General features: G+C 37.7%; 2 protein-coding genes across 2 annotated transcripts in view; both read left to right on the plus strand.

The window, feature by feature from the left end:
• The window catches only part of GUCY1B1 (guanylate cyclase 1 soluble subunit beta 1), a 75153-nt gene extending 66423 nt beyond the window's left edge, over positions 1–8730 (plus strand). The window contains exon 13 of the mRNA XM_085221988.1: positions 8701–8730. Within this exon, the coding sequence (XP_085078114.1) occupies positions 8701–8715 (15 nt within the window). The 3' untranslated portion in view covers positions 8716–8730. The remainder of the gene's footprint in view (positions 1–8700) is intronic.
• TDO2 (tryptophan 2,3-dioxygenase) lies at positions 8701–21521 on the plus strand. Its single transcript, XM_010709436.4, has 12 exons — positions 8701–8767; positions 9109–9214; positions 10153–10243; positions 11105–11175; positions 12746–12873; positions 16141–16327; positions 17566–17673; positions 18645–18756; positions 18876–18933; positions 19237–19316; positions 19829–19919; positions 20748–21521. Exons 1-12 carry the CDS (start codon positions 8733–8735, stop codon positions 20899–20901), a joined length of 1221 nt encoding a protein of 406 aa, XP_010707738.1. The 5' UTR covers positions 8701–8732; the 3' UTR covers positions 20902–21521.
• The last annotated feature ends 35 nt before the right edge of the window (positions 21522–21556 follow it).

Genomic DNA, 21556 nt, shown 5'->3' on the forward strand with positions numbered 1-21556 from the left:
TGGTCTGCAAAGTAAAAGAGAAGATTAGTTTTGAGAAGATTATTTTTATGGCAGGATCAGATGTTCAAGTACCTATTACACCAATAATAGTAGAAGCGCAGGCTTCTTTCTTGTTGCATCACCTTGTAAGTTAATTCTTCATAATTTCTTTTTATTTTAGAAAGACATCTTCAGAAAAACTGTGCTGTTCCAAGTTGAATACATTCTCTTTAAGTAGATAAGGAACCTTTTCCCTGGAGGGCAGTGGATGTCTGCCCCTAAGCTCCTACCAGCAGCAGGATGTAGATCACCCTCACTTTGAATAGCTGTCCTTATAACCAGGTGCAGATTTCATGTTTCTGTGGGCTTCAGCAAGAAATGGGCTGCAGTTCTTGAGAACTAACCCTGAGGGCGAGGAAGAAGATGCATGGGCATTCCATTAACTCCTTATCAAAGAGAAGAGAAACCGCTTTTGTGGTGAGTGAGTGGTGTATTCTTGTTTGAAAACAATTTCTAGTAAACATCTGGGCATCTAATGAAAGGCAGTGGAAAATAATAGGAAGTTCAAATATGAGCTGTGCTTTGTTAGTCTGCTGGGAAAATTTAAAAACTGTCACATTCACTTTCTGATCTGCAGGGGACGGAGATCTTGGGGTTATTTTTTCCTCTCATAAAGGTTCAATTCAGTGCCTGCAGCACACTTGAGTTCTTGGGTTAGGTGTGCTAACTTGGCTCCTCAGTGCCTCACTGGCATTCACAGTTTGCTGGCTATTTTCTGGCTGTGTTGCTTAAGTGACGAGCTGCAAGTTAGATCACTGAGCTCCATTTACTCATTCCAGTGTGAAGAGCATATTTCTGTACTCTTGGAAAGCTTCTTGGAAAGATGGCCTCTTCCTTTTGTTACTTTTGCCTCATGAATGAGGCTTTCTACCACAGTAAGCTTTGAGCAGTACTTGCATTCACTCAGGCAGTAAAGCACTTAACAGTAAGCTGTTTTTCAACATCTATACGTAACTCAGCCGTACCTAATGCACTGCTGAGCAGTTATTTGCTGATCTGCTGATTCCTATTAACACAAAGCACTCTAATTCGCAGTACTCAACGCATTTACGTCACTTAAAACTTGCTTGTGTTCTTAAATCAAAATTATATTGGTCTGTTAATACAGTTGTGCACAGGGTTAAAGAAGTACAAACTGCAAGTTGCTCTGCACACAGCAAATATTGATTCATCTTTCTTAAAAAGTGAGTGTCTTACGAGGAGCGTGTTTATGAACTTGTCATATATTCTCTGTTTTACAAAAGAAATCAGTTTCAAATTTCCTTTCTTTTGTGGTTGTTTTATGTTAATTCTTAAGCAAATGCTAGGGAGTGAAAACCAATCATCTTGTATTTGTTCCTCATTCCCACATGGCTTACAATTTTAAGACTATAAATTGGTCGCAGGGAGCTTATTTTTTTCCATTCACTCCTTGTCATAAGTGTCTAGTTGCCTAAATCACACAGTCTTTAATTCTCAGTGCAGTAAAGATTAGAAAAACCAACTGATGACAGAGGTGGTCACAAAATTTATGTTCATACATATTGTAATTTCTTTCTCTGATGTGTTTTGAAGTCAGTCCTCAGTACTTTTGAATTCTTTTATCGTACTGCCAACTATAAGAGGATGCTTCAACCAATGTGACTACGTAGCAATTTGCTGAAACAGAGATGAGGTGTTCAGATAAGTTATATTTCTATAGCCTACTTGCAGAATGTGTTGTAAGAAAACTTAGGGGCTGATGAAGGAAAATGCATACCTACGTATATACACAATCATACATATTCAGCTTTCACTGGACTTTTTTCCATAAAATGTCAAAATATTTCCTACTGCCATCTGTTTCATCGTATGAAGCTCTTTGCTTAAAATATTCTTTTTTTCCCTCTTCTTAATAGAAGCTGATCAACTATTTACCAATATAGAGGGCTGCAAATACTCATACTGAATCTACGCATAAAATAGTAGTAAAAACAAAACATGAGAAGAAAAAAGAAGTGACCACCATCTGGACTGTTATAATATGTTGTCACTGCTGCTTTATGGCAAATGCTGGGATACGTGCAAAATGGCAACTAACTGTAAATGCGGGCATCTGTCTTCTTCCTTCTTTCAAAGCAGGTGTGCCAGTGGAATCAGCAGTGAGGGGCTAGGCTTCCAAAAAAGGAACTCAGAGAGAATTCAAGGGTTTCTTGGGCCTGTCTCCTTCCACTGACACAGAATCAGTGGTGCCTGAAGAAATTTTCTATTCATCAGTACTTTCTAATGCTCTGCAGACAGTAGAGATTTCTCTACTTATTTATCCATTTTTATATTTATCTTGACTTGCTGTTATTTAAACTGGTTACTCCTTTTCCTGACCCTCTGAATATGGAAAACTGATTATTAGTCTTCTCTTTGAAGGAAAAGTATTTATCACTTTTCCTCACAATCTTCTCTTGGGCTATACAGGTAAACAAAGTTCATTCTGTTTTTCTTAATGGACTGTATCTTCTATGTCAAACACTTGTTTGTTTTTTTTCTTGCCATTTTCTTCTGAGCTTTTTCCAAGTAGTCTACATCTATCTTGAAGAGTGGTGTCAGGGACATAGTACCTCAGACATCCTTTCTGAGGCTGGATGGAAAAGAAAATTCACATGCCATGTAGAAAGCTGCTGTGTGAAGTTGCCAATATGAATTTCCACAGTTCTGCTTTTTGCTGTTTAATGTATTTTTGTATAAGTGAAACATCCAGCTCATTCTAAAATAAAAAAAATTCTGCTTTGGTTATCGTTGCTGAAGTTCAAAGGTACTAGTATTTGCTTCACTGAAACTGCACATTATTTCAGTGCATTAAGATCATTTTGAATTCTAGCCCCCATCTGCCAGCATGCTATTATACCTTCCAGGTAATTCTCATTTGTCAGTTGGAGAAGTGTACAGTCTATTCCATCATCCAGGCCATTAATGATAATACTGAATAGCATCAGATTAGCAAATTGCTATTGGAGTTTGTCCTGAAGCAGCCCTTTGCTCTTGCTAGGCAGCTCAGCTGCAAACTGCAGCACGAGCTGAGCCACGTGGAGGCATGGCAATAGCTTCAGGTTCTGACTTCACTGCACCTGACTAGTAGCCAAGTTTCATGTGTTAGGAGGGAAAAATATCAGCTTCCCTGTACTGAAGGATAGAACCTTGCAGGGAGTGGCTGAGAGGTGTTAAAAGAGGGTAAATTAGTCTAGTTGCTCCATGGCAACCACGTGTTCTTACAGATACGCACAACTTGTTTTAAGTATATAGTTTTGGTTAATGCTGACATGTTTCAGGGATGAAAGGAGGAAGATTTGGAAGTAGCAGTGAAAGCACACCTTCTCCATAATTTGGAAATCGATGATCAGTCAGAACGTGAGGAAAACAACTTGTTCCTCTGGAACAATTCCAAGAACTGGCACTTGAGGCAACATCTGAATACAACCAGCAGACAACAGTCAAAAGCTAAATCATCATGAGTGCTGCATGTAAAGAAAATCCAGGTGTAGGAAGTGCAGTGGTAATCTGAGCAGAGTCTGCTTTTGATCACAGCTTGGAGCAGGAGCGTTGATGTTAATGCTTCTGACTGTAGCAGGGTCAGAAACTGTGTGATGTGGAAGAAATCCTGCTGCATTGTGCAGAGCCACACATAATAGACAGCAGGGGACTGGGGGGTTGTGCTGGGATGCATGACATGTAATCGGGAGTTAAGAGTATGTTGAGAAATGACAACATGGTTCTCTGTGTTTAAGAAGTAGAACAAATACAATATTAAAAAAATAAATCTTTGCGGCACTATCTCTTTGCTTTGTTTGTAGTTTACAAGACCTTGAGCTCTGTTCCTCCCCCAGATACAAATGCCTGATTGGATTAATAATATTGCATCAACTTCGGGCCAGTTTGTTCAAGCCTCAAGTCACTAGATTTTCTTTTTTCTTGATACAAGCTGTTAATTTCAAATGTTTTTTATATATCAATGCCAGTTTTGGAAATTGCAAAATACTTATTTGAGAGGAGGATATTTTTTGGTGCTGTATCAATTATCTCCTCTTAGCCTTCCCTTTTTGTGCCTTTATTCAAGTCTCTGTTGTAACGTTTTTATTATTGTTTTGACTAGGGAAGTTATTTTTGTCCAGTTCTTATATAGCAAGTAGCACACTAAGGTTCTTTCTGGCTTAGTCTACTAGGTGCTTGAGCTGTGCAATGGGCATTGAGAAGAAAAAAAGGGTTACACAAAAGCAGTGTTTTGAATTGAGCTTATGGTAAATAAATAAAATGAACTGTCAGATGCAGTTCAACCAGTGTAACTATCAACTTATTTATAAAGCAACAACAAAACAATAAAAACTTCACATTTTGGAAAGCCTTTTTGGAAGTCATTTCAGTTCCATACACTATTTAATGTATAGGTGTAAAGTTAAACTGGTGTTAAAACTCTTAGAACTCTTTCCAGTGAACAGGATAACAGCGTTCCAGAAAAAAAAAAATCAAGAAATTCAGTTGCACCTTCTCAGCCAAAACCTACCAGTAGTTGCCATACTGCTTGCTTCTGCATTTCACTATTATATTAATGAGTTTGTTGTCTGAGAGATCAGTTCTTTCACCAATGAAACTAGCAATGTGTACGCCTGTACATTGATGTTTTACCTTTTAAATGCTCAATTTCAAAACAGACACTTTATTTGAGCAATTGCAGAAAAAAGGGAGTGGGACTGGGAGCTTCTTGCAAGCTCATAAGCTATGGCTTGGTACTGAATGATATTTAGAAATACTCAGTTATTTGGCAGGATGTTTGAAATTAGCACAGTGAATTGCTCTTTCACACAGTGTGCACTTCAGTTATTCACATTGCAGCGGGCTGTGGACTCATAGTGTAAGGGTTATTATATGCAAGGACACGGGTATCACAGGAAGTCCTACACTATCAGTATTGGAAAATTAGATGGGGAAATTATCTCACTGTAAGCTTGCTTTTTGTTTGTTTGTTTGATTGATTCTTCTAATAGGCTCCTCCCAAGACACCTGCTTTCTAGTAGAAACTTTTATGCTTACCCAACCAACTGCAGATACTATTACATAGATAAAAACAATTTGTGCTGAATAACTCCTAGTTTGTGTTTCTGGGATAAGTGTTGGGAAGTGTTGTGTGGGGTATCTTGAGTTTTGTTTTAGGTGAACAAGTCACTTCTAAATACAGAGAAGACTTTTGTTGGATTTATGTCATTACACAGTCATTCTTACTTCTCTCCTCATCAGTTCACATTAGAACAAGGGACTCTTTAGTACAGCTGTATCTACAAAATACAGGACACTTCTGGCTTACACCAAACCTCCCATTGGACTAGCTAGATGGAGGCCCTTTTTTGCTCTTACAATTCACTTATTTCAGTCTAAGTAAGTTCAGTTTGTCTCCCCTCTGCGACTCCATTGCAGCTGTGATGAACAAAGCTAGTCCACATCCACAACTGGGGAAGGGAAAAAGAAAAAGGGGGATGAAGGTGGATTAAGAAAGGGGTTTAACAGTTGTCATGCTTGGTCATGAAGATCATGACAGCTTAAAGGCCACAAAGTACAGTTCCTGGAACATGTGCCTTTTTTTTTTTCCTACTATGTTTAACTGTTTGTCTTGTATTCAGCCCAATCAAAAAACAGAACTTACTGTGCACTGAAGGTTAGAGTCCTTTGATACATTTCAGAACGAGCAGAAGTCTTTGTATGACTTTCATGCTGTAAAAATAAATAAGTAAGAAAAGAGCAAAAAAAAAGAGAAAATCTGAGGGGCATGCACACATGGTTGGCTTTCATAGACTTGCTCAGTCATCCACAGCATGAACAGCAAGCTGTGTGTGTAATTACATCTGCTTCTACCTAGTTCTGCATGTTCAGCATGAAAAAGGGTAATTATGGTGCATTTTGAGAAGAAGGAAATACCATTTGGTTAAAATCAAGGTTACATTTTGCTTTCAGATATATTTGGAGGATCTTTTTGATCAAGATTCCTTTATGATTGATTATGCTAGTATAAAGAGATGGCGAAGGAGCAGTAAAATCTCAGTGGGGAAAAGTGACTAGAACCATTCAAAGAAGGATTAGATCCCAGATTTGAGCAGCATGGCAGAACCATGAATAGGGATTTATTTCTCCATCAATTATAGAAGTGTCTACAGCTAAGACAGACATAAAGGCTCTGAGTTGAGCCAGACCTTATGGCTCTTTCAGTCTGTGCTATTGTCCATATTGCCAACAGACAATTTCATAATCAGGTTGTACAAGTTAGCTTTTCTTTTATTTGCTCTATTTATCAGTACCAAGTTCATTATGTACTTGTGATGGCTTACTGAAATCACATTCAGGTAGCCAGTGAGGTGAATGAGTGATGGAATCAATCATTCAATCAATCAGTTCTGAGGTCTGTAAGCAGAGAATTTGAATGTTGGAATTACTGTAATTAACTTCCTAAATTCTTGCAATTTGGCTGATTTATTTGGTTGACTGCAGCTTGTTTGTTGCTGAATCAAAACAGAAATTTCTGTATCTCTTGATTAAGACAGTATTCTCAGCCAGATTTTGGGAGTTCAGTAACCCTGAACCAACCAAGGGTAGTATTACTTCCCAAACTTGCAGTTAATGTTTTGTTAAGCATTGAGCTTAAAAGGTCTCCTAGACTTCAAAGTCTTTGCTATAGGGCAGGCAGTATAACTGTTGCAAGTCAGAGAACATTCCTCTGAAAATGTATTATTTTTTGGGTCCCATGAAAGATACTAAACTGCACAAGGAAACACATTAGCTTCTCTGATGTGGTTAAGAGTTCATATTTGTCAGCTGTTCTTGTTCCTTTACTGTGACATTAGGAAAGGTAACAAGAAATTTGATTTCACAGTGGAGGTTCAGGATGTCTGTTTCAACTAGAAATGACAAACCAAGCCTCTGTTGCCCATGCTTTTGAGATCTGTAGATGGGCAGGTTATGTTAATTGTCACAGGGTGATAGAATGTCTTGGATTGGAAGAGACTCACAAGGGCCAGGGAGTCCAACTTCTGCCTCCACACAAGGCCCAAAATTCAAACCCTGTGTCTGAGTGTCGTCCAAATGCTTCTTGAACTCCAGCAGCTCGGGGCCATGCCCACTGCCCTCTGGTGCAGACCCCCACCCGCCCCTCCTCTGGCACAGCTCCATGCCATTCCCTCAGGCCCTGTCGCTGTCACAGAGCAGAGCCCAGCGCTGCCCCTGTGAGGAGCTGCAGCCACCATCAGGCCTCCCCTCAGCTCCTCTGCCCTGGGCTGAACCAACTGAGGGGCTGCAGCCGCTCCTCATGTACCTCTAGACCCTTCCCCATCCTCGTCGTCCTCCTTTAGATGTTCTCTAATAGCCTCACGTTGTTCTTACATCGTGGTGCTCAAACTTGCACGCAGGTCTTGAGGCTGCACCAGGGCAGAGCACAGTGGGGCAATTGCCTCATAACAGAGCAGTTTCAGTAGAAGCAGCATGTTTTTTGAGCACTAAATTTCTGATGTATATACTAGTGCTCAGTCTTCACCTTTATTTCAACTTGCCAGCATCCAGAGCAGATGTATAGAAATGAGTGATGAGGATTATTTTGCCCCATCTGCTTTTATATTGTGATGGAAGAACACCTTTATCTTGCTTATGAGTTGCCTCAGTGGAGTCCTACCTGTGGTTCAGCTGTGTGAGAACTCAGTTTTAATATTTGTTTAGCATGACATAGAGCATCTGACTTAGTAGGGTATATACCCCATGACCCACATATTTTTTTGTTGTCCATCTAGTCTTAAATGACTGGAACAGTTGAATCCAGCACACAGATACCACTGCACAATGTATGAGAGTAAATGGCCTGGGTTCACAGGGGCCCTGTAACTTTGTTTACAGAAAAACTGAGCTTTAACTTCTTTCAGAACAGGCTGGCAGGTACAAAAGAAGTGCACACTAGTAACACGTTACTTCATAGTCTGTTAGGCTGATGATTAGACAGAATTGAGTAACATTTGTCAACAAATGAGAGTGAAACTTCTGCGGAAAGAAATAAAATCAAGAAATTGTAATGAATTAAACCTCTGGAATACTAACATACATATATTTTTCTTTTACTTGTTTTACTTAATCTGTGTGCCCACTTTGAAAATAAGTGCATTGCTTGAAAGCTTTTACAAACAGTTCGTTTTTCCATGGAAGTATCAGTTTTCTTTCTTTTCCTTCCTCTCCCTTTCCTTTTTCATGTTTCATTTTTTTAAAAGTTTGAAGTGTACTGATGCTTTGATATGAGGGGTTGCAGGTTAAAAATCTACCTAACCAATCTTTGAATTAAATATTAAATATTGTCTTTATTCACATGCAGACTTCTCACTGACTTACCCCTTACAGCAGTGTAGTTCTCCATCAGGGAAAGCCACACAGCAAAGTGCACAAAAATTGTCATATGAGAAAAAGCAAGTATCCCAGCCACTCTTTTTTTGCTGATTGAAACAAAACAGTAGAGAGCCAAAACCACATGAACTTATTGACCTTTGTGCCATGACAGTTTCTGTAATTATTGAATAGCAGGGATGGGCTGAGAGCTAAGAGGATTTGGGGGGGTTGGTCTACAGAGGGAGATAAGGTTACATATAAGGCAGCTGCAGCAGATTTGGGTTAACTGAGTTGGCTTTTTTTCTCCAGAGCACAGCTCAGTGAGTTTGGACCCTGGAACCATGAGTGGCTGTCCCTTCATGGGGAACAAATACTTGTGAGTTACTATTATCTTTATTTTGTTTTAAAAGATATAAAGTTAATGTAAATTTTGGAGAGGAATTAATGATTATCTGTAAATAGACTGTCACAGCTATCCCTAAGGGAAGGGAGTGTGAAGACCCTTCAGGGAAGGGCTGTGTGATGAACTAGATTTAATGCTACCAGCTATTACTGCTGTGACAAGGTGTGTGTCAGGTGCATTCTTTCTCATAAGATTGCTTTAGTAGTTCATTTTTTTCATTGTTTGAATTTTAGGTGCACCTGTTAATAAAATGACAAATATAGCAATAGTTCTTTAATTAAATAGCTTATATATTTTCTTGCTTTTCTTCTCAGATATAAATTTGGGAACCTATCTTTGAAAGATAAGAAAGGTGATGAATCACAAGAGGGAATAAATAAAGCCAGCAGAGGTGGACTTATCTATGGAGATTACCTACAAGTAAGTGTAGTGATTTGAATTTTACTGTTCTGGATGTTCAGAAGACTTGAGTAAGGACACAAGATTGGCACTTCTCCTAGTCATGCACTGGCAGTAGTTAGTTGTACTGGCAAACCTAAACCGTGAAGTGATGCAGCACAATACTTTATTTGATCTGATAGTTAGCAGTTTTTCTGCAAATCAGAAGGCCATGTGCAACTTCCCCAAATTATTGCATGATACTCCTTAATATTTGGTTGGAAAATTACATTCCAGTAATGTAGAGTATGAAAGGAAAACAAACAAACAAAAAAAACAACAACCACCCAAAACACAGCTAGAAGTAATCAAGAAATATGTAAAAATAAAATGTTAGAAGTAATAAGATAACTTAGACATTTCCTTTTATTTTCATGACAGCAAGAACTGAAGTGAGTGGAATTACTCCATGCTTGTGAACAAGAGATTAATTTGTTGACATATAATACAGAATCTTGCAAAGATTCCTTTTAAAGCAGCTGTGAGATAATGAATTTGAATCATCAAAAATTACTAATAACAGAACTGAAATAACTAGTTCAGCCTCAAATCATAGCTCTTGCATAGTTATGTATTATACAGTTACAGAACTTTCTATCAGAACTCTCTTGCACTGAATATGTCAGTATTGATATCAGATCCGGAGAATGCACTGCTTATTTTGTGTTCTCCTTTTTTATATATGTATTCAAAAATCTTAAAATGATTTTCCAAACTTTTTCACTTGATGTACTTGAATGTTGATTTCAGATGATTATTTTTTTTCTAATCACAAAGAAACTATTTATTTTAACTTCTCATACAAACTGGATTTTTTTTTTTTTTTTGCCTTAAATATAAGCTCTACACAGTAGGAACACCATGTCTAATAGAAGAACTGAGAACTTTACAAATAGTCTTTTATTATTATTATTTTTAAGTTGAACAAAATACTGAATGCCCAAGAGCTACAGAGTGAAAAGAAAGGAAACAAAATCCACGATGAGCATCTTTTTATTGTGACGCATCAAGGTAAGTAGGTGAGAGGACTAGAGCAATGGTGGTTTGGCATTCTTGCTGCAGGAAGTTACTTAACATTGACAAGTGCTATGTGTAATTTGTTTTCATTTTTCACCTGGTTGCTGCAATTACTGTCTTTTTATGCGTGTTTATATTTGTATATATCCCTAAATGTTTTCTAAGGCTGTAATGAACTCTATGGTTACGAAGTCATAACTATAAAATTCAGATTTGGAAAATGAAGAGTTCAGAGACTCTCTTTCTAGAGAAATTAAGTTGAAGAAATTATTCCTGTCTTGAGTAATAGGATGCTAAGCAGTTTATTGTAGGCAAGCTTTATATATTTTGGTTTGTGGCTTCTCTGAGACTTCAATCCTGCTTCAACCATTGAGAGGCATTAGAAGTCAACACAATGGTTAGATGTTCCCTAACTGCTCGAATCCACATGGTTTGTAGGCACTGATTGGATGACACTTTCTGGTTGTTGATAGGAAACCTGTAGATGTCATTAAAATTGTAAGCAGCTCTGGGGTTATAATGGAATGCCACAGTCCTGTTGCTGAAGTGTTGGACCTGAATTTTTCTCTTTCCCCTTTTTTAATCTATGTTCTGTACATCTCTTATCTGATGTGGAAAGTATGCTTCATAAAGTTCTGTTTATGCTCTTGATACTAGATTATTTCATATGATAGTTTTGGTAATGGACAATACACTAGAACAGGCAGTACTTTTTTATATCAGCTCTTTTTTAATACCCCGACATTGTTACACAGTGTCTATTCACTTCAAATCAAAAAGTAAGAATTTTTCCTCATCTTTATGAAGGAAAAAAGGAAAAAAAAGTTCTTGCTAACAATGGCTTTATTGTTTCAGCTTATGAACTTTGGTTTAAGCAGATTCTGTGGGAGTTGGACTCTGTTCGGGTGATCTTTCAGAATGGACATGTAAGTCAAGTAAACATTCATTCTGGTAAAATCAGGACTCCTCATTCTCTTGCCTCCCATCCTGATGTATGTGAGTTGCATATGGTTGGTGCTTTTTTTTTTTTTTAAGAGCAATCAAAAGAAAATATTGGCTGTATGGCTCTTGTATCCTCATTGTGTGCACAGATACAGAATCCATTTTCCTCATCTTTTGCATAGATGCCTCTCTAAGACCAGTTTCACTGGCTAAAATACTCTCATACTTTCCTACTAGTACTGGGAAATTGCAGAAGATAATTTGGGTATATTTTACACTAGATAAGTCATGCTCGGAGGCAAAACTGAAGATGGGCTAACAGGTCTATTTACACTGACTTGTCAGTGTCTGCCTTTGTTCAATTTTTTTTTTAACTCTACATACAATTTCCTTGTGTCTAGTATCTGCTACATGAAAGGAGAACTATTTGCAGTAGCAGTGTATTGTGAAATCCAACAGAAAATCTAAATCATAGTGTATAATTGCATGAGAATTTTGTAAAATGACAGATATAACAGAAGCATTTTAAACATCTCTAAACACTTATTCAACACTAAACATACGTCATAACTATTGATAACAAGAGAACCCTCATGACCTAAGATGCTCACAGGAAAATGCTGACTGCATGTAATACCTTGAATAACAACCTGAGTTTATGTGAAGGAAAACTTGAAGATCAGACTTTATTTCAGAAATGAGGAGGCTTTTTTCTTATAACGATCAATGAAAATGTTCTTCGTTGTCCTCTGCAGTCATAATATTCTTGGCTTTCTTAAAATTGTATCAAAATGTATTTGACTGTAATCGGTTCTTAATAGAATAATTTTTCTTTATTTATTTTTGTGATAAATGAAAGCTATCTTACAATCAGAATTTGAAATGTCAATGTTAAGGTTAATAGCAAAGCAAGACTATTAAATAGTTTTCATATTTCATTTTTATAGTTTGATATTTTCTGGTTGTTTGCCCTATTCTCAGAGATCAACTTAATAGGATTGAGTTAATAGGAATCAGTGAGAGAAAAACAGATTTAAATAATTGAATATTATGCTTTCAGTTAAAATCAGAGCTCTACTCAATATCAGATTGTTTTGCTGTTAGGGATTTGGATTTCACGTGGAAAATGACTTGAAAACTATCATGTTGCACAACAGTGAGAAGACGTGAAATAAATAGTGAAAAGAATACTGCTTTCTGTCAGATCATTTGTTTAATCAATAGATATACAGATGGTATAGATATATATATCCAGGAGCTTGGCTAATAGAATTTATATTGGAGAAATAAGAGAAAATCACTCACCCTGTCCTGGGCTCATGAGGTAAACTCCTGATGGAGCGGATCTCCAGAGAGAGATCTTTCCCCACTGGCAGTCGGCTCTTAAATGGGTCTAGCAGAGGTGCAGCCAGGCTCCACCCCTTCCTGCAGCACAGGTGAATTGCCTTCACCTGTGCTCCCATGGCTGACTCATTGCTCACCTCAGGTGATCAATCAAAGGTTCAGGCCGTGATTCAGCAGCCCCATACATCATTGTATTTATTTCTTATTAAGGTACGAGATGAGAGGAATATGCTGAAGGTTATTACTCGAATGAACAGAACTTCAATGATTCTGAAATTACTTGTGGAACAGTTCTCAGTTTTGGAAACCATGACTGCATTGGACTTCTTTGATTTCAGGTAAATACTTACAATTTCTCCATAGTAACCCATGGGGTAGTAATTCTTATCCTTTGAGCTGGTTGTGAATTTAAGCAAGGACTTGCAGGTACCCTGGCAGCTTGTAGTACCTGATTTGCTCAACAGGGTGAGAACAAAATCATAGAATACTTTGTTAGAAAGGGACCATTAAGATCACCTAGTCCCAGCCCCCCTGCTATAGGCAGGGACAAGTCCCACTAGAGCGGGTTGCTCACATCCAACCTAGCCTTGAATGCTTCCGGGGAGAGGGCATTCACAAGTTCTCTGCGCAACCTGTTCCAGTTCCTCACCACCTTCACAGTAAATAATTCCTTCCTAATATCTAGTCTAAATCTACCCTCTTTCAGTTTAAAGCCATTCCCCCATATCCTGTCACTACCTGTCCTTAGAGATTCTTTCCCAGCTTCCCTTTAGGTCTCCTTCAGGTACTGGAAGGCTGCTCTAAGGTCTCCTCAGAGTCTTTTCTTATCCAGGCTGAAAAGCCAAATTCTCTCAGCCTGTCCCTGTAAGGGAGGTGCTCCAGCTCTCTGATCATCTTCATGGCCCACTTCTAGACCTATTCCAACATCTTGATGTCCTTCTTGTGTTGGGGGCCACAAAACTGAAAGCGGTACTCCAGGTGGTGTGTCACAAGAGCAGAGTAGAGGGGCAGAATCACTTCCCTCGACCTGCTGGTCATAGTTCTCTTGGCCTTCTGGGCTTCAAGTGTCCATTGCTGGCTCGTGCTGAGTCTTTCAACTGGCACCCTCAACTTCTTCTCATGCCATTCTCATTCCAGCCTGTATTTGTGCTTGGGATTGCCCTGACCCAGGTGCATAACCTTGCACTTGACCTTGCTGAACTTCATGAGCTTGGCATGGGCCCACCTCTTGAGCCTTTCCAGGTCCATCTGGATGGTATGCCTCCCCTCTAGCGTGTGAACTGCACCTCTCAGCTTGGTGTCATCTGCAAACTTGCTGAGGGTGCACTCAATCTCATTGTCACCTACAAAGATGTTAAATAACACTGGTCTCAACACCTGTCCCTGAGAAACACCACTCATCACTGATCTACACTTGGACATTGAGCCATTGACTACAACTCTCTGAGTGTGACCATCCAGCCAGTGGATTCCTGTGAGTGGTCCATCCATCAAACTGATTTTCCTCCAATTTGGTGATCAGGATGATGTGCCAGACACTGTCAAATGCTTTGTGCGAGTCCTGGTAGATGATATCAGTTGTTCTTCCTCTATTTGCTGATGCTGTGACTCCATCATAGAAGGCCACTAAGTTTGTCAGGCATGACTTGCCCTTGGTGAAGCCAGGCTGGTTACCATCAATCACCTCATCTTTATTTTTCTTCTGCCTTAGTAGGGCCTTCAGGAGGATCTGCTCTGTGATCTTGCCAGGTGCAGTGGTAGACTGGCCTGTAGTTCCCTGGATCTTCTTTTTTTCCAATCAGTGGGGACTTCATGGCAGTCTGGTGATCTTTCAAATATGATGGATAGTGGCTTGGTAACTTCATCTGCCCTCTCCCTGAGAACCCATGGATGGATCTCATCAGGTCCCATGGACTTGTGCACCTTCAGGTTCTTTAGATGATCTTGAACCTAATCTTCACTGAGAGAGGGCAGATCTTCCTTCTCCCAGTTATTACCTTTGCTTTCTTCAACTTGTGCAGTGTGAGTAGAGCCCTTGCTGGTGAAGACTGAGTCAAAGAAGTCACCGAGGACCTCAGCTTTCTTTGTATCTCTTGTGACCAGCTCTCCAGGTAATGTGCGTCAGAGGTAAACGTAGCATTACAGTACAAAGTCAACTAAGAACATGAACTTGATTGCAAGACCAGCATATCTTGCAGTGAAATACAAGTTAACTTCTGATGTTTGCATATGCTGTGTTAAATGTTTTCAGACTTAATTATTTTTTTTTATTTTTTTATTTTTTAAATAAAAATTCCAGCAGAAAAAGTAGAAATGCTTCCTGGTTCTGTTAACAATTTACTTGAAACTTACCACTGCAGTTGCAGCCATATTCTGTAACAAATCATAAAAGTGTTTGGATAAGAGAAGTGCACTCTATATATCATCAAATACATCATTATACTGTCCTGGGGGGACAGTATTTCCTAGCTTCCCAGTGTTGCTTCAAGAGGCTGAAGTAACACTGCTTTCTTCTTATTTCTCCCCAAGAACTTCTGCTCTCCCATAGCTGCCCAAAATATTCCTGGGTCAACTTGTTTGTAGCTCATCTGCCTTCTGCATGGACCATCTTTGGGATCAGTTGATTTTCCTCACTTCTAACTTGGCATTTCCTAGCTCTTATCTCACTACAACCAGCTCCTTCCACTACCATTTGTGACAGCTTCATATGCAATTCACCATCTGTCTTCCTATTCTGATTGTGTCTCTGACCTGCCTGACTTGTGCACTTAGTGCTTTCCAGCATCCCTCCCCCTTCTGCATTGCTTTTGTACCATTTCCCCTGTCTTTTAGCACTCTCTAACCCAAAAGCACATGAAAATACAACTTGGCTTCCACTGGAAGTTTGGAACATCTGTGTCTTCTACAGCAGGAGAAATACATGAGCTAATAATCTTCTGAGGAGTCACTGCTTCTGATTTTCAACAACAAACAGTAATGTGTTATATGAATCAAGCAAATACAAAAACAGATATATTACCTGTTTTTTTCCAACTCTTCTATTTGCAGTTCAGAGTGTGTTACAATTACCTAGCAATGTGGGATTTCAGATCAATTTTATTAATCAGTTCATCTAACATGTTCACACAACTCAGCCCAGAAAGAATCCTGTTAACGAATCCTTCAGAATAATGTTCTGGAAAATATTTAGTAGGTTTTATTTATTTCATACATATCAATTGTTCATATGTATAACAAGCCTATTTAAAAGGCATTTAATGGCACTTCAGTGATGTTGAAATTTTCCTGATGTGTATTTGGGGTACAGCTACTTCTGTCTGGAAAGAAAATTATATTCACTAATTTTTCTTTTGTGAAACACATGCACAGAGCTGCCATTTTAAAACACAATATAAACGTGTGTATATGTATGTCTGTATATGCACTGATATATCAACTTTCCTTTTTTTCCCCTAATTGCATGCATACCATAAACGTTCAATTATCTATTTGATATTCTTCAAATATGAGACATGTAGTTATTTCTTTAGCTGAGAACCAGAGAACTCCATCATGGTAAAATAATATCCTGTATTTTTGTATGTTTTTCTCTTCTGTTCCCAAAGAGACTACTTAAGCCCGGCCTCAGGTTTTCAGAGCCTGCAATTTCGTTTGCTAGAGAACAAGATTGGTGTTCCCCAAAGCCTCAGGGTCCCCTATAACAGAAGGCATTATCGTGATAACTTCAAGGGAGAGGATTATGAACTACTGCTGAAATCAGAGCAAGAACCAACGCTTCTGCAACTTGTGGAGGTAATAATATTTGTCTGAGACCTTGTTTAAATGTTTTACCCTTTCCCTTGAGAATGTCCTTCACTGTTATAAGTGATAGTATTTTTTCCTTGAGAGAAGCAAGAATGCTGACAGGTTTCCAGTAAATCACATTTTGAATTCTTATCAAAACTTGTATGAAAGAGTTGGCCATTATGAAACCAACTGATTATTTTTTCCCAGCTGTTACTCTTGTCTGAAAAACATAGCTTAGTATAGTAAATAGTAAATTACATTGCAGAAATACGGGTTGTCTAAAAATATTAATGTATTGGGTCATTTGCATTGTTTTTCATAACCACAAACATTTATAGAAGAAAAATTTTAAAATATTCTAATATTAGTGAGGAGTATTAAGCAAAAAAAAACAGAAAACAAAAAATGCCAACCCAAAATGAAAACAAGAAAAGGTGAACAAGTGTTTCTTTCTCACTTACCTTGATTTAATGTCCTTGACTGAAAACTGTGCATTGCTCAAACATGGCAGTTTCTTTAACTCCCTTGTCCTTTTCACATGCAAACTTAACTTCTAAAGAACAATGTAATATAAACCTCAATAAACATCCACGTCTCAATGACAAAATTATTCTCTATGCTTTCATTTGATGACACCTGCTATAGAATGTGTAAGAAATCTTTGTAATTTTCTTGATCTTCCTGGTCTTCTTTGGATAAGAAGGAGCTAAATAAAATTATCTTTAAAAGGAGTTGGACCATACAGATTTTGGCTTTTTTCTCCTTATTTCATTACCATTGTTAAAAGGAAATCAAAGAGGTTGCTAACTGCTATACATGCGTTTTCATCTTGTATTATCACACATTCTGATGTAAGCTAATGTCAGATGGTGTGAACAGCATTCATGCTGACCAGATAAAAACTGGTCTACTAGCAGATGGTTCTATATTTTCGCTCTGAGATTTATCTTAGTTTATTCTGTATATGTGGAATAAGATTGTTTCATTAGTCTACAAGGGAATGAGTTTTAACAAGAGAGCATTTGTCTTCTAACTGATAATTTAACTTGTAACCTATGTGTGTGTTTGCATGGCATCATTATACAGACACAAATCTTCCATGTGGACATCCTTATTCCAGTAATTCACACCTGCATGAGTATTAAATCAGAACTACAGCAGTGTAATTTATATTGCTATAACTTGTAATTCTAGACTATTGTGTTTTCATCATGAATAGTTGAACTCAATTATTACTGTTAAAGGCATGGCTGGAAAGAACTCCAGGACTTGAGGCAGAAGGATTTGATTTCTGGGGCCAATTTGAAGTGAATATTTTAAAAGGACTAGAAGAGGAATTTGCCATACTACAGGTATGTTCTGTTGATCCAACTATATGCAGAGACAGCTTGAAATCATGTTCTTTTAATTGGCATTTTGGCCCACTCCTGGTTTCTCACTTCATTTAATCTTTGGCAGCCAGTGTTTGCAAGAAGCATAAAAGTCACAAGCATTACCAGGAAATCTCAGTAAGTCTATAATTTGACATCTAGGAACACCTTAAGCATGTGCTATGTGGATTATTCTGATGGCAAAAGAAGAGGGAAAGTATCACAGGAAGAAAATTAATCTTACTGAAACTATGGCACCTTGGATGCTTGCATCTGAAGTTCAGAGTAAAACTCCACGAAGTTTGGGTCTACAAGTAAGGAGTGTCACTATATACTGACCATTACTACTTAACAGTACATGGCTCTTAGCTGTTGTGTGATCATTTGAATCACACTGGCAAAGAAGCAAGAAAAAAATCCCCAAGTGCTGTAAAGCCTGTACGTATAAGTGCATTTTTAAACAGAAGAAACACTATAACGTAAGAATATATTAAGTTCTTGAGAATGTTCTTATAAATTTCTGATTTATCCAGCTTTTCTATTTAAGTTTTTTAACCCATAGCTGTGCAAAATGTCCTCTTTTTGCCTTGAAAACTAAGAAATAAAGTAATTAGACTTCAAATGAATTAAGATTAGCTGTTCTGAAGCCTCTAGACCTAAAGAAAAGTGATGTCAGTTTGTTTGAACGTTTATTCATATGAATTGCATTGTATTTAATTGCACAATTTCTGGTAATTCTTTTTTTTTTTTTTTTTTTTTTTTTTAAAGAACAGTGACTCAGTGACTTGCCTACCTTGTCTGAAAATACAATTCTTACACCTAAAGTGTAAACTTACAGAGTGTTTAGATGAAAATAGAGGTTAAATCATGGGTCATTCAAAAGCCTGCTTTTTCCCTACTGAATTCTAAAAAAAAAAAAAAAAAAAACCTTCTTTTTCATTTAAATATCAAAGGCCAAACCAGAATCAGAAGAAAAAGAGGACTTGTTATCTGAATTTCAAAAGCAGAAAGATATATTACTTTCATTATTTGATGAAAAACGGCATGAACACCTGCTTAGTAAAGGTAGAGTATATTAATATACATATTCAAATTTTTAAATATGATAAATACAGAATAATCACACAGTAGCACTACATTTTCAGGATAATCAGCAACAAACTAAAGATATCTGTATTTTGCAGGAGAAAGAAGACTGTCTTATAAAGCTCTGAAGGGTGCCCTAATGATCTACTTCTACAGGTAATGTTATAAGATGTATCAAAGTATTTTCAGTGCTTATTGGCAGCTGGTGGAAAGGCTGGTGGAAAGGTGGAAGCAAACTTTCTAGGATGCTTTGTAGAACAGTTTTAAAGTATTTTCCAACAAAGAGGGGGAAGAAAAGACAGATTAAAACTTACGTGGCCGAAGTGCTTGTTAGAATATCTACAGGTATTTCAATACCAGTCTGGGAAAAACACACGTTGAGTGTCTTTCGTTGCTGAAGTGTTAGAAATATATAGCTCATCATGAGAGGTCTTACTGTTCTCTCTTTCATTTTCCAAGAGAGGAGCCCCGTTTTCAGGTTCCATTTCAGCTTCTCACCTCTCTTATGGATATTGACATACTCATGACAAAATGGAGATGTAAGTTGCACTCTTTTATTGAGATACTCTTTTAGATTCAAGTAAACTGTTCTATTTCACATTCTGAGACTTATACCTAAAGTTTTAGCATTGAGCTTCCGAGTTTGTCCTTTAAAAATAACATTTTTTTTGTACTTTAGCAAGAGAAAGATGAGCAGCTTCCTCTGTGATCAGTAGATATATAGGTAAAACTATCACTTTCGTGACGTTTTAAGCTAAATGATTTTATTTAAAGGGTAGTAATATATTTTCCCAAAACCTCATTGTGATGACTGTTCACATGGAAATATTCCTTCTGCTCTTTCCCTACTTAGGTAACTACAGATTGATGTGTTAATTCTGTATTAACAATCATTTTATGTTAGCTGACTTGAGTGGCATACTTAACTCCTGCATTGCTGAAGTAGCTCATCTCTCTATAGCCTCTGATAATGCAGTATTCACCTTGATGTGACCCTAGGTTTATTTTCTAACACTGGCTATATGCCATGCCCTTTGTATGCACTGTTTAGATAACCATGTCTGCATGGTGCACAAAATGATTGGCAGTAAGGCTGGCACAGGAGGATCATCAGGCTATCAGTACTTGCGCTCAACAGTGAGGTAAGAGTAATGCCTTTTACATACCTTGATACTGTTCATAGATGTTGTACTGCTGGGAGACAGATTTCAGACAGCTCACTAAAAGTTAGAGCCATCATTCCTCTTCTGGGACTGAGAATTTCCCATCCAAGTTGTACGTTCACTTATCAGGTTGATGCATGTGAATTCTAAGTCTTCAGTGGCAAAGGGCTTTGATCACTCATGCAAAGTGCACTTACAATTCTCAGACAAGGGATTAGGTATTACTGTAATAGGAAATAATGCAGCATTAATATTGTTTACCTTGTGTGCTTTCCAGCCCAAGTAAATACGTGATGCAGGATGAAAGTTAGTCCCATATTCTGTGCAACTGAGTTTTTTTCTTAGCATGACCTCTAACTGTATAAACTAAGATACATAACTCATAAAAGTTAATACCCTCTGGCTGTGCAGGTGAAAATCAGGAACATCTTCTGTTGGATGAAGCAGAGAAGGAATTTAAAAGAACAGAGGGGAACTGTCTTGTCTTTTTTTTTTTTTTTTTTTTTTTTTTAGTGGATGGTTTTGAACTGAGCACAGATCTCCCTGAACAGTCAGAACTTCTTAGACAAAATTTTGAGGATTTCAGCAGAAAGATGCAGCAGTAGCTCCTTTTGAATCTTATCTGCTGTACCCTAGAGACAGTTAGGACTGAACCTTGGACTGAACTTACACTCCAGAATACTAAGGGAAAGAATGATTAGTGTAGAAACATTAAATATGTGAGGGTATGATTCCTGAGAATTTCAAAACTGTAGCCCTTCCGCTGGCATACACAGCAACATTAATTGTTCCAATTGTCTTTTTCAGTGACAGGTACAAGGTGTTTGTGGATTTGTTCAATCTCTCAACGTTTCTAGTGCCAAGACACTGGATACCAAAGATGAATCCAACTATTCATAAATTCCTTTATACAGCAGAATACTGTGACAGCTCCTATTTTAGCAGTGATGACTCTGACTGAACTATCTAGACTGGTTGCTGCGAAGAACTTCAGAACATTCACCCTAAACTATCTCTGATACTGTTCCTAAACTACAGCAACTGTTCTCATCAGCATGGGTGTGTAAATATTTATTTATGTATGGCAGAACTAGGTGAATACTCCACTTGACTTATTGAATAAATTTAATTGTTTGTAGAGAAAGTAATCTTGCACTGATTCAGGCTCTATTAAAGAAAAAATCCAGTTCAAATTAATGGCTAGTTAAATTGAATGTTTGTATCTGAAAAGTTGTACTTAGAGACAGGAAAAAATTATACAGATTATCAACATCACATCTTATATGTACATACATTTCTATTTGTCAGTTTACCTAATGGCTGTTAGTAATTTACTTTGAGTTGAAGATGCAATTATTCTCATCAGCTTAAGATGATAGAGAGCTGTAAAGTTCCAAAAGAAATTTCAGGTTAAGATCTTCAAAAGCTGGATTTTGAGCAAATATCCTGAATCTGTGGAAACCCAAGCCTCTGGAATTTTCTTACACAAGAATATAAAGGCCTTCATTAGAAATACTTACTGTTAAGAATAGTAGAGATAAATGCCTACTTCACACTTCAAATAAAGCAGTATTCAAGTTATCCTTTTGTTGTCTTCTTCTAAAACAAGCATAACA

This window comes from Meleagris gallopavo, chromosome 4 (genome assembly GCF_905368555.1).
Source record: "Meleagris gallopavo chromosome 4, MGAL_WU_HG_1.1, whole genome shotgun sequence".
Taxonomy (NCBI): domain Eukaryota; kingdom Metazoa; phylum Chordata; class Aves; order Galliformes; family Phasianidae; genus Meleagris; species Meleagris gallopavo.

What these genes read in the sequence shown, in the direction of transcription:
- TDO2 (XM_010709436.4), top strand. Translation starts at nt 8,733, where the DNA reads ATGAGTGGCTGTCCCTTCATGGGGAACAAATACTT. An exon ending in CGCTTCTGCAACTTGTGGAG is followed by an intron (nt 16,328 to 17,565) that starts GTAATAATATTT and finishes TTACTGTTAAAG; the next exon opens with GCATGGCTGGAAAGAACTCC. An exon ending in AGGAATTTGCCATACTACAG is followed by an intron (nt 17,674 to 18,644) that starts GTATGTTCTGTT and finishes TAAATATCAAAG; the next exon opens with GCCAAACCAGAATCAGAAGA.